The sequence below is a fragment of the Thalassophryne amazonica genome, chromosome 3 (assembly GCF_902500255.1).
Source record: "Thalassophryne amazonica chromosome 3, fThaAma1.1, whole genome shotgun sequence".
In the NCBI taxonomy this organism is placed as follows: Eukaryota; Metazoa; Chordata; class Actinopteri; order Batrachoidiformes; family Batrachoididae; genus Thalassophryne; species Thalassophryne amazonica.
This window is the reverse complement of record NC_047105.1, coordinates 135175256-135188838: the sequence shown is the minus strand read 5'-3', so window position 1 is coordinate 135188838 and position 13583 is coordinate 135175256. Positions and strand designations below refer to the sequence as shown.

The 13583-nt window shown below is 40.8% G+C and overlaps 1 protein-coding gene across 2 annotated transcripts in view; it reads left to right on the top strand.

Annotated features, from left to right (window-relative positions):
• The window catches only part of shq1 (SHQ1, H/ACA ribonucleoprotein assembly factor), a 143075-nt gene that overhangs the window by 48228 nt on the left and 81264 nt on the right, over positions 1-13583 (top strand). For both annotated transcript variants that reach the window (XM_034167475.1, XM_034167476.1), the window contains exon 10: positions 12940-13063. In XM_034167475.1, coding sequence (XP_034023366.1) covers positions 12940-13063 — 124 coding nt within the window. The remainder of the gene's footprint in view (positions 1-12939; positions 13064-13583) is intronic.

The following is a 13583-nucleotide window of genomic DNA, read 5'->3' as shown; positions in this document are numbered from 1 at the left end:
GAATTCCGACGTGGGGCTGGACGACTCCTCCCACAAGGAGTGCTCACAGGCGAATGACGTCACCGACAGGCGTGGAAAAACTCACGCATGCGCACGAGGGTTCAAGCATGTCTGACGTAAAAACATATGAATGAAATCCATATAGTTTTTGAAAAAAATAAAAAGGACCTATACTTTACGGACAGCCCTCGTATGTCTCTGTATGTCACAGTGGACATACAGTAATGTTCAGAATAATAGTAGTGCTATGTGACTAAAAAGATTAATCCAAGTTTAGAGTATATTTCTTATTGTTACATGGGAAACAAGGTAACAGTAGATTCAGTAGATTCTCACAAATCCAACAAGACCAAGCATTCATGATATGCACACTCTTAAGGCAATGAAATTGGGCTATTAGTAAAAAAAAAAAGTAGAAAGGGGGTGTTCACAATAATAGTAGCATCTGTTGTTGATGCTACAAACTCAAAACTGTTATGTTCAAACTGCTTTTTTAGCAATCCTGTGAATCACTAAACTAGTATTTAGTTCTATAACCACAGTTTTTCATGATTTCTTCACATCTACGATGCATTACGTAATTTTGTTGGTTTGGAACAAAGATTTTGCTCGGTTACTAGTGTGCTTGGGCTCATTGTCTTGTCTTGTTGAAACAACCCATTTCAAGGGCATGTCCTCTTCAGCATAAGGCAACATGACCTCTTCAAGTATTTTGACATATCCAAACTGATCCATGATACCTGGTATGCGATATATAGGCCCAACACCATAGTAGGAGAAACATGCCCATATCTTGATGCTTGCACCACCATGCTTCACTGTGAACGGTGGCTTGAATTCAGAGTTTGAGGGTCGTCTCACAAACTGTCTGCGGCCCTTGGACCCAAAAAGAACAATTTTACTCAAATCAGTCCACAAAATATTCCTCCATTTCTCTTTAGGCCAAATTGTAACCTTTTCTGCACGTCTTTTATTTAACAGAGGGACTTTGCAGGGGATTATTGCAAATAAATTAGCTTCACACAGGCATCTTCTAACTGTCACAGCACTTACAGGTAGCTCCAGACTGTCTTTGATCAGCCTGGAGCTGATCAATGGGTGAGCCTTTGCCATTCTGGTTATTCTTCTATCCATTTTGATGGTTTTTTCCGTTTTCTTCCACACGTCTCTAGTTTTTTGTCCATTTTAAAGCATTGGAGATCATTGTAGATGAACAGCGTATAATTTTTTGCACCTGCGTATACGTTTTCCCCTCTCCAATCAACTTTTTAATCAAACTACGCTGTTCTTCTGAACAATGTCTTCAACGTCCCATTTTCCTCAGGCTTTCAAAGAGAAAAGCATGTTCAACAGGTGCTGGCTTCATCCTTAAATAGGGGACACCTGATTCACATCTGTTTGTTCCACAAAATTGACAAACTCACTGAGTGCCACACTACTATTATTGTGAACACCCCCTTTTCTACTTTTTTTTTTTTTTTTACTAATCGTCCAATTTCATAGCCTTAAGAGTGTGCATATCATGAATGCTTGGTCTTCTTGGATTTGTGAGAATCTACTGAATCTACTGGTACCTTGTTTCCCATGTAACAATAAGAAATATACTCAAAACCTGGAGTAATCTTTTTAGTCACATAGCACTACTATTATTCTGAACGCTACTGTACACCTAAGTCCATCCATGATTTCTAAGTGGGAGAACTTGCAAAATCGCAGGATGTTCAAATAACTTATTTTCCTCACTGTATATATTTATATTTTAGCATTGGTATAACACATACAACAGTGTGCATGTTCAGGGAGAGTCAGGTGACTGTGGGTAAGATCAGCTGTATGCAACAATTTAAACAAACAAAAAAGCACAATGATTAATGCCTTATAAAATCACTTCCAAACAACAGTTACTGCACAGATGTCGGATGGGGGGGTATCAAAGTCAAATGATGTGGAATGATTGAGCTGGCTGTACAACCCCTGGCAAAAATTATGGAATCAACGACTCACGAATATATACACACACACACATACTTGTGTATATATGTATATGTGTATATATATGTATATGTGTATATATATGTATGTATATAGGTATATATGGCACAGCCCAAGCAGAGGGTCACCCCCAAGAGCCTGGTCTGCTTGAGGTTTCTTCCTTATAGGGAGTTTTTCCTCACCACAGTTGCCTAGTGCTCGCTCTGGGGGTTGGTAAGGTTAGTCCTTACTGGCGTAAAGTGCCTTGATTCGACTTTCTTGTGATCTGGTACTATATAAATATAATTATAAGTGAATAGTATATTGATGTGTATGTCTGTGTGTCGACATGTAGTAGTGAATTTGTATTTATGTAAATATGACTGATTAGAATTGTTGGACTTGTACTAGCAGGGGTGGGCGCTAATAAGCTTTGCTTCAGCCCACACCCTTTCAGACTCACTAGTTTTGTCTGTTTGTGGAATTGTTCATTTTTTTTCTATTTGAATATTTTGTGTGCCGAATAAAAAACTTTGTCACATACATATTATATATATATATATATATATATGTATATATATATATATATATATATATATATATACACACATACAACCCCTGGTAATAATTATGGAATCACCGCCCTCAGAGGATGTTCATTCAGTTGTTTAATTTTGTAGAAAAAAAGCAGATCACAGACATGACACAAAACTAAAGTAATTTCAAATGGCAACTTTCTGGCTTTAAGAAACACTAAGAAATCAAGAAAAAAAAATTGTGGCAATCAGTAACGGTTACTTTTTTAGACCAAGCAGAGGGAAAAAAAAATATGGACTCACTCAATTCTGAGGAATAAATTATGGAATCACCCTGTAAATTTTCATCCCCAAAACTAACACCTGCATCAAATCAGATCTGCTCGTTAATCTGCATCTAAAAAGGAGTGATCACACCTTGGACTCTCTTAAAAGACAAACTCCTTGGACAAACTCTTAAAAGAGGGTAAATCATCACGCAATGTTGCAAAAGATGTTGGTTGTTCACAGTCAGCTGTGTCTAAACTCTGGACCAAATACAAACATGGGAAGGTTGTTAAAGGCAAACATACTGGTAGACCAAGGAAGACATCAAAGCGTCAAGACAGAAAACTTAAAGCAATATGTCTCAAAAATCGAAAATGCACAACAAAACAAATGAGGAACGAATGGGAGGAACCTGGAGTCGACGTCTGTGACCGAACTGTAAGAAACCGCCTAAAGGACATGGGATTTACATACAGAAAAGCTAAAGGAAAGCCATCATTAACACCTAAACAGAAAAAAACAAGATTACAATGGGCTAAGGAAAAGCAATCATGGACTGTGGATGACTGGATGAAAGTCATATTCAGTGATGAATCTCAAATCTGCATTGGGCAAGGTGATGATGCTGGAACTTTTGTTTGGTGCCGTTCCAATGAGATTTATAAAGATGACTGCCTGAAGAGAACATGTAAATTTCCACAGTCATTGATGATATGGGGCTGCATGTCAGGTAAAGGCACTGGCTGTCATTACATCATCAATAAACGCACAAGTTTACGTTGATATTTTGGACACTTTTCTTATCCCATCAATTGAAAGGATGTTTGGGGATGATATCATTTTTCAAGATGATAATGCATCTTGCCATAGAGCAAAAACTGTGAAAACATTCCTTGCAAAAAGACACATAGGGTCAATGTCATGGCCTGCAAATAGTCCGGATCTTAATCCAATTAAAAATCTTTGGTGGAAGTTGAAGAAAATGGTCCATGGCGAGGCTCCAACCTGCAAAGCTGATCTGACAACAGCAATCAGAGAAAGTTGGCGCCAGATTGATGAAGAGTACTGTTTGTCACTCATTAAGTCCATGCCTCAGAGACTGCAAGCTGTTATAAAAGCCAGAGGTGGTGCAACAAAATACTAGTGATGTGTTGGAGCATTCTTTTGTTTTTCATAATTCCATAATTTTTTCCTCAGAATTGAGTGATTCCATATTTTTTTCCCTCTGCTTGGTCTAAAAAAGTAACCGATACTGACTGCCACAATTTTTTTTCCTGATTTCTTATAGTGTTTATTAAAGCCAGAAAGTTGCCATTTGAAATGACTTTAGTTTTGTGTCATGATCTGCTTTTTTTCTACAAAATTAAACAACTGAATGAACATCCTCTGAGGCCAGTGATTCCATAATTTTTGCCAGGGGTTATAGCAGTGCACACAGTACATGTGTAGAAGAGGGAAAGGTTTAATGTCCTTGACTTTACATTCAGTGCTGTGATCCACGAGGAAGTAATAGATGCTCTGGTTGCAGCAGTTAAGAAACTGAGGATTTTGAGTGGATTGGTTTGTAATCACCTTTAAATGACTTCCTGGACTCAGCCATCAGAACTTTCTCCGAACTTGTAGAGAGATTCACTTATCAGCAGTGACATTCATGTTTCTGAATCCTCGGCCTTTGAGATCGAGAGACACTTGGGAAGAGCTCATAGTCATACAGTCCCTGGATGGAGGTGATTGATTATGCTGATACCTGTGGAGGAAAACAAAGGTCCAGATTTTTTGGGTCTGGTGCTTCCTGTATGGTTGTGTGACTTGGACGCTAACCAGTGGCCTAAGGTGATAACTCAACCTCTTTGGTACGAAGTCTATTTGGAGGATTGACTTTGTGTCAAACAAATGGACACTTAGGAAGAGCCAGATGAGGGGAATCAGTTTTATTGTGAGGGAATGTCAGCTACAATATGTTAGCCAGCACATAGGAATGTTGAGGACCCCAGCACCTGGATAAAGCTAAGGGAATGTCCACAACTGCAGCAGATAGCTCGGTGTTTGCTAGAGGGTGCACCAGTTGTCCACCTGGGTTTTTCCCATCTTGGACTTGTATAGTGGATGTGGTGATTCATGGGTACCACCACTTGTACCATCACTGTGTACAGGTCCCACTCTCACATCCAGCTGTGGGAGAATTTTATGTCCTGCTCTTATTGAGAAGAACATCCAGTTTACCTTTTCATGCACACCGCAAGCATGTGAAAGCAGCACAGCCAATTAAATATTACTGAGCTTTGAAAACAAGGAATTGAAGTCTTGACGTTTTCTCTTGGGGACCATTAACATCCAGCATTGCCATGTTTCCAGCTGTTTCACAACACACATTGACATCTGTCTCAGAAATGGTGAAATTGACACAAATGGGAGCTTTGAAGTTGTTTCACAGCAGGCACATGACGGCTCAACTGAGCAGCACGTCACTGGTAACTGCAGACACATTTGTTCATTGACCTCCTGATCGCCAGCACAAGCATTTAATCAACCAGATTAATCGACAAAGTGATTAATGGGTTGTCCCCTGGTCTTTGTTTCTCTCACGTGTTTGAGACGCGGTCTGTGAAGTCATGTGATTAATCAGTGTAAAGTAAAATGAGACTGTGAATGAGAGACCTTCAGGTCTCAGAGAATTATACTGGAACTCAACGAGTGTACCCTTGAAATGAAATCAATGATGATTAATTGCATTACAAAAGGCATTGAACCAGAATACAACAGATTACATTGTTTCTTTTTTGTTGTTGTTTTATCATGTCATGTTTTCACGTCTTCTCTCTCCTCTGTGCTTTGTGGAAACATGCTGCATGTCTGCTGTTAGTAAAAAAAAAAAAAAAAAAAAAAAAAATTTGGCAGATTGGTCGAGGCACTGGGGACTTCTGTTGTATTATTTTTGAATCAGTGAACACAACAGGACAGATTTAGACAGCTTGGATCTGTCCTGGAGAATTTGTGGGATGCAGTCAGGGAAAGACAAATTATCCATTTGAAACCGGAGAGAAACCGAGTATCTCATCTGTCCAGAGGTTCCCTGAATTTATTTTATTAAGTTTCCCAAAACAAGATACTTGTCAAATTTTCCGTCACCCTGTCACAGTACTACAGTGTGCGGTTTTCTGCAGTTAATCTATTGCGGTGGCAGCGCAGTGGCTTAGTGGTTAGCACTGTTGCCTCACATTGAGAAGGTCCCTGTTTCCAACCTGGTCCTTCCTGTGTGGAGTTTACATGTTCTTTGTGTGGCTTTCCTCTGGGTGCTCCGGCTTCCTCTCACTTCTGAAGACATGCAGGTTCGGTGAATTGATAAGTCTAAACTTTTGCTCTTGCCTGCCTCTACTGGTGGTTGGCTCTCACTGCGGTATTGTATCACTTCCTGTTCCGGAGCACAGCGGTGTTTTGCTGTATCTGTTAGCTGTTTAATCTGCGCAGTTAGATTGATCTAGATAACTAGATAACGATTTGTTTCACAGTGTAATCTTCACGTGCCTTAACTAAAGCACTTCCTCTGCTGAATCACCTCTAAATTATTTACACATTATTCACTTTGCGTGTTTTTAGGAATCTGCTAGCTTAGCGCAGCTACTAGCTCTTAGCCGATTTAGCATGGCGGCTTCTCCTGTCTCTCCCGCACTTTTCTGCTCTGGGTGTGAAATGTTGAGTTATTCCTCGGCCTCCTTTAGCAGTAATGGTACTTTTAATAAGTGTAGCTTATTCGTAGCTTTGGAGGCCAGGCTGGGCGAATTGGAGACTCGGCTCCGCACCGTGGAAAATTCTACAGCTAGCCAGGCCCCTGTAGTCGGTGCGGACCAAGGTAACTTAGCCGCAGTTAGTTCCCTTCCAGCAGATCCCGAGCAGCCGGGAAAGCAGGCCGACTGGGTGACTGTGAGGAGGAAGCGTAGCCCTAAACAGAAGCCCCGTGTACACCGCCAACCCATTCACATTTCTAACCGTTTTTCCCCACTCGGCGACACACCTGCCGAGGATCAAACTCTGGTTATTGGCGACTCTGTTTTGAGAAATGTGAAGTTAGCGACACCAGCAACCATAGTCAATTGTCTTCCGGGGGCCAGAGCAGGCAACATTGAAGGAAATTTGAAACTGCTGGCTAAGGCTAAGCGTAAATTTGATAAGATGGTAATTCACGTCGGCAGTAATGACACCCGGTTACGCCAATCGGAGGTCACTAAAATTAACATTGAATCGGTGTGTAACTTTGCAAAAACAATGACGGACTCTGTAGTTTTCTCTGGGCCCCTCTCCAATCGGACCGGGAGTGACATGTTTAGCCGCATGTTCTTGAATTTCTGGCTGTCTGAGTGGCCTCCAAAAAATGAGGTGGACTTCATAGATAATTGGCAAAGCTTCTGGGGAAAACCTGGTCTTGTTAGGAGAGACGGCATCCATCCCACTTTGGATGGAGCAGCTCTCATTTCTAGAAATCTGGCCAATTTTATTAAACCCTCCAAACCGTGACTATCCAGGGTTGGGACCAGGAAGCAGAGTTGTAGTCTTACACACCTCTTTGCAGCTTCTCTCCCCCTGCCATCCCCTCATTACCCCATCCCCGTAGAGACGGTGCCTGCTCCCAGACCACCAATAACCAGTAAAAATCTATTTAAGCATAAAATTCAAAAAGAAAAAATAATATAGCACCTTCAACTGCACCACAGACTAAAACAGTTAAATCAATCAATCAATCAATTTTTTTTATATAGCGCCAAATCACAACAAACAGTTGCCCCAAGGCGCTTTATATTGTAAGGCAAGGCCATACAATAATTATGTGAAACCCCAACGGTCAAAACGACCCCCTGTGAGCAAGCAGCAAACTTGGCTACAGTGGGAAGGAAAAACTCCCTTTTAACAGGAAGAAACCTCCAGCAGAACCAGGCTCAGGGAGGGGCAGTCTTCTGCTGGGACTGGTTGGGGCTGAGGGAGAGAACCAGGAAAAAGACATGCTGTGGAGGGGAGCAGAGATCGATCACTAATGATTAAATGCAGAGTGGTGCATACAGAGCAAAAAGAGAAAGAAACAGTGCATCATGGGATCCCCCCAGCAGTCTACGTCTATAGCTGCATAACTAAGGGATGGTTCAGGGTCACCTGATCCAGCCCTAACTATAAGCTTTAGCAAAAAGGAAAGTTTTAAGCCTAATCTTAAAAGTACAGAGGGTGTCTGTCTCCCTGATCTGAATTGGGAGCTGGTTCCACAGGAGAGGAGCCTGAAAGCTGAAGGCTCTGCCTCCCATTCTACTCTTACAAACCCTAGGAACTACAAGTAAGCCTGCAGTCTGAGAGCGAAGCGCTCTATTGGGGTGATATGGTACTACGATGTGGTCTATTAAACATTAGGTCTCTCTCTTCTAAGTCCCTGTTAGTAAATGATATAATAATTGATCAACATATTGATTTATTCTGCCTTTCAGAAACCTGGTTACAGCAGGATGAATATGTTAGTTTAAATGAGTCAGCATCCCCGAGTCACACTAACTGCCAGAACGCTCGTAGCACGGGCCGAGGCGGAGGATTAGCAGCAATCTTCCATTCCACGACACTGCATTTAATCTATTATTAGACTCAATTGGTTTTGCTCAAAATGTAAATGAGTCCACCCACCACTTTAATCATATCTTAGATCTTGTTCTGACTTATGGTATGGAAATTGAAGACTTCACAGTATTCCCTGAAAACTCCCTTCTGTCTTATCATTTCTTAATATTTACATTTACTCTGATGGACTACCCAGCAGTGGGGAATAAGTTTCATTACACTAGAAGTCTTTCAGAAAGCGCTGTAACTAGGTTTAAGGATATGATTCCTTCTTTATGGTCTCTAATGCCATATACCAACACAGTGCAGAGTAGCTACCTAAACTCTGTAAGTGAGATAGAGTATCTCGTCAATAGTTTTACATCCTCATTGAAGACAACTTTGGATGCTGTAGCTCCTCTGAAAAAGAGAGCTTTAAATCAGAAGTGCCTGACTCTGTGGTATAACTCACAGGAAATGGCGTCTCACTAATTTAGAAGATCTTCACTTAGCCTGGAAAAAGAGTCTGTTGCTCTATAAAAAAGCCCTCCGTAAAGCTAGGACATCTTACTACTTATCACTAATTGAAGAAAATAAGAACAACCCCAGATTTCTTTTCAGCACTGTAGCCAGGCTGACAAAGAGTCAGAGCTCTATTGAGCCGAGTATTCCTTTAACTTTAACTAGTAATGACTTCATGACTTTCTTTGCTAATAAAATTTTAACTATTAGAGAAAAAATTACTCTTAACCATCCCAAAGACGTATCGTTATCTTTGGCTGCTTTCAGTGATGCCAGTATTTGGTTAGACTCTTTCTCTCTGATTGTTCTGTCTGAGTTATTTTCATTAGTTACTTCCTCCAAACCATCAACATGTCTATTAGACCCCATTCCTACGAGGCTGCTTAAGGAAGCCCTACCATTAATTAATGCTTCTATCTTAAATATGATCAATCTATCTTTATTAGTTGGCTATGTACCACAGGCTTTTAAGGTGGCAGTAATTAAACCATTACTTAAAAAGCCATCACTTGACCCAGCTATCTTAGCTAATTATAGGCCAATCTCCAACCTTCCTTAGGGTAGTTGTAAAACAGCTAACTGATCATCTGCAGAGGAATGGTCTATTTGAAGAGTTTCAGTTAGGTTTTAGAATTCATCATAGTACAGAAACAGCATTAGTGAAGGTTACAAATGATCATCTTATGGCCTCAGACAGTGGACTCATCTCTGTGCTTGTTCTGTTAGACCTCAGTGCTGCTTTTGATACTGTTGACCATAAAATTTTATTACAGAGATTAGAGCATGCCATAGGTATTAAAGGCACTGCGCTGCGGTGGTTTGAATCATATTTATCTAATAGATTACAATTTGTTCATGTAAATGTGGAATCTTCTTCACAGACTAAGGATAATTATGGAGTTCCACAAGGTTCTCTGCTAGGACCAATTTTATTCACTTTATACATGCTTCCCTTAGGCAGTATTATTAGATGGCATTGCTTAAATTTTCATTGTTACGCAGATGATACCCAGCTTTATCTATCCATGAAGCCAGAGGACACACACCAATTAGCTAAACTGCAGGATTGTCTTACAGACATAAAGACATGGATGACCTCTAATTTCCTGCTTTTAAACTCAGATAAAACTGAAGTTATTGTACTTGGCCCCACAAATCTTAGAAACATGGTGTCTAACCAGATCTTTACTCTGGATGGCATTACCCTGACCTCTAGTAATACTGTGTGAAATCTTGGAGTCATTTTTGATCAGGATATGTCATTCAATGCGCATATTAAACAAATATGTAAGACTGCTTTTTTTCATTTGCACAATATCTCTAAAATTAGAAAGGTCTTGTCTGAGTGATGCTGAAAAACTAATTCATGCATTTATTTCCTCTAGGCTGGACTATTGTAATTCATTATTATCAGTTGTCCTAAAAGTTCCCTGAAAAGCCTTCAGTTTATTCAAAATGCTGCAGCTAGAGTACTGACAGGGACTAGAAGGAGAGAGCATATCTCACCCATATTAGCCTCTCTTCATTGGCTTCCTGTTAATTCTAGAATAGAATTTAAAATTCTTCTTCTTACTTATAAGGTTTTGAATAATCAGGTCCCATCTTATCTTAGGGACCTCATAGTACCATATCACCCCAATAGAGCGCTTCGCTCTCAGACTGCAGGCTTACTTGTAGTTCCTAGGGTTTGTAAGAGTAGAATGGGAGGCAGAGCCTTCAGCTTTCAGGCTCCTTTCCTGTGGAACCAGCTCCCAATTCAGATCAGGGAGACAGACACCCTCTCTACTTTTAAGATTAGGCTTAAAACTTTCCTTTTTGCTAAAGCTTATAGTTAGGGCTGGTTCAGGTGACCCTGAACCATCCCTTAGTTATGCTGCTATAGACTTAGACATGCTGGGGGGTTCCCATGATGCACTGAGTGTTTCTTTCTCTTTTTGCTCTGTATGCACCACTCTGCATTTAATCATTAGTGATTGATCTTTGCTCCCCTCCACAGCATGTCTTTTTCCTGGTTCTCTCCCTCAGCCCCAACCAGTCCCAGCAGAAGACTGCCCCTCCCTGAGCCTGGTTCTGCTGGATGTTTCTTCCTGTTAAAAGGGAGTTTTTCCTTCCCACTGTTGCCAAGTGCTTGCTCACAGGGGGTCGTTTTGACCATTGGGGTTTTTCCGTAATTATTGTATGGCCTTGCCTTACAATATAATGCGCCTTGGGGCAACTGTTTGTTGTGATTTGGCGCTATATAAATAAAATTGATTTGATTTGATTTAAACTGACCACAGGCACAGGTGTAAGTGAGAGTGTGAATGTGTTTGTGTCTGTGTGTTGCCCTCCTACGTTACACTGACAGGCCGCCCAGTGTGTACCCTGTTTCTGACTGAAGAAAATGAGAGAGAGAAAAGGCTGGTTGATGTGGAGAGAGTAAACCAGGGAGTGCAAGAGATTAATTATGATGAAGTGAGGGTAGCTATGAAGATGATGAAGAGTGGAAAGGCAGTTGGTCCAGATGACAATCCAGTGGAGACATGGAAATGTCTGAGAGATTGCAGTGGAGTTTCTAACCAGATTATTTAATAAAATCATGGCAAGTGAGAGGATGCCTGAGAAGTGGAGATGAAGTGTGGTGATGATGTGCAGAGCTGCAGTAACTACAGAGGCATAAAGTCGATCAGCCACAGCATGAAGTTATGGGAAAGATTGGTTGAAGTTAGTCTTAGAAAACAGGTGAAGATCCGTGAGCAGCAATATGATTTTATGCTGAGAAAGAGCACAACAGATGTAGTGTTTCCTGTGAGAATGCTGATGGAGAAGTATGGACAAGGCCTGAAGGAGTTGCATTGTGTGTTTGCGGATTTAGAGAAAGCTTATGACAGGGTGCCAAGAGACGAGTTGTGGTATTGTATGAGGAAGTCTGGAGTGACAGGGAAGTATGTGAGTGAGTGAGATGCGCAGTAGGAATGACAGATGTATTCAAGGTGGAGGTGGGATTACACCAAGGATCAGCTCTGAATCCTTTCTTGTTTGCAATGGTGATGGACAGGTTGACGGTTGAGATCAGAACTTTTGAGTTATGCTTGTTTTTGTTGATCAAATCAGGGTAATAGGTCTGCTTTCTAGCCAGTAATGCATGCTTATATTCTAAGATGGCATCCCGCCACTCAAGGTGGAATACTTCTAATTTGGAAATACGCCATTTCCGTTCTAGACCTCTAGCCTTATGCTTGAGGTCACGCAGGTAATCATTGAACCAAGGTGACTCTGTTTTGGGGGAGCGTGGTTTTAACAAAGGTGGTGCAATCATGTCAAGTGTAGTTTTGAGCACCGAGTTTAAACTATCTACAAGACTGTCTACTGATTGGATATTTGCCAAATGTGCAGCTAAGACATCAGGCAGTCTAGCTTCGAGTTCAGTCTTAGTTGAGGAGTTGATGCATTGCCACAGTGATAAATAAGGTTGTTGTTCCACTAAACATGGCAGCGAAACTGTAAACTTAATAAGTGAGTGATCAGAGACCACTGATGTAAGAGGCATGATGTCAATATTCGTGACAGCAATACCACGTGCAAGAACCAAATCCAGGGTATTTCCACTAATGTGCGTCGAGTCCCGAATGCATTGCCGAAATCCTAATGCATCCACAATTTCCGTAAATGATTTGCAGAGGGAATCAGAAGGCTTATTTATATGAACCTTAAAGTCACCAGTGATCAGAATGTTATCTGCACTAGTTGACAAGTTAGAGATGAACGCTGCATTGTGCAGATATTATGTGATGGAATCTTCAGGCCCAGCGGCTCCAGCTTTAGCTGAGCCACTTGAAATGTTAAAAGTTGGTGGAATTCCTGCTGTTGATTTCCTGTGTTACCCTGTATGCGCTGTGATAGACAATTGATGGCAGCTACTGTAAATGTATCTGCATGTATCACCATCTAATATTTAAATTGTCATAGATGTGCTTGATTTAATGTGGAAGCAAAAGAGGCTCCTCTAGCTGTTGGTCTCAAATCCTTGCTGTTAGTTGCAGTGTCTTGTCTCCTAAAATGCTATTTTTTTTGAGAGTTGTTTCCTGCCCTGCAGACATACAGCTCCTTGCAGGAGGTCCTGGTTTCATTTGGACGGAGAGTTTTATGCTATCCGCTGTACAGACACTTTTCCATGGTCTCTGCAGCTGTGTCTGACACATCCCTGATACTACAGTCAGGTAAGATCCCACACCTATATCACAACGTCTCACACACAGATGGGCCTGTCGTGATAATTACTATATGAGCTGTTTTACAATCAGGGTACATGAGTGGATTCTAAAGATCATGTTTGGGTTAATCACAAGGTGGAAATAACCAACAAAGTTTAGTTTGCCATACATGGATAATTGCTACAGCAATGGTCATTTGGTTTGATATCCCCATTTGTTTACCAGCAAAACTCTAACTATACCAGTTTTTACCAAAATATCTGTGTCTAAATTGGATGGACTGCCAGAACTATTATTTATTTTGTAGGTAACCACTAATTGGACTCATTTCCCTATCAAAGCTTACTGTATAACAATCTAACTCCAAGGATCATTGCCCAGGGGGGAAACAACATGAAATAGGCATTCAAAAATCAAATGTATTGTCTGTCAAAAATGTTCAAACTCAAGCATCAGTTTTATGTGAATAATAATTTTTTGCTTGAAAGAGGTAATTACTATCTGTGATGCCACAAAAAGATGTGTA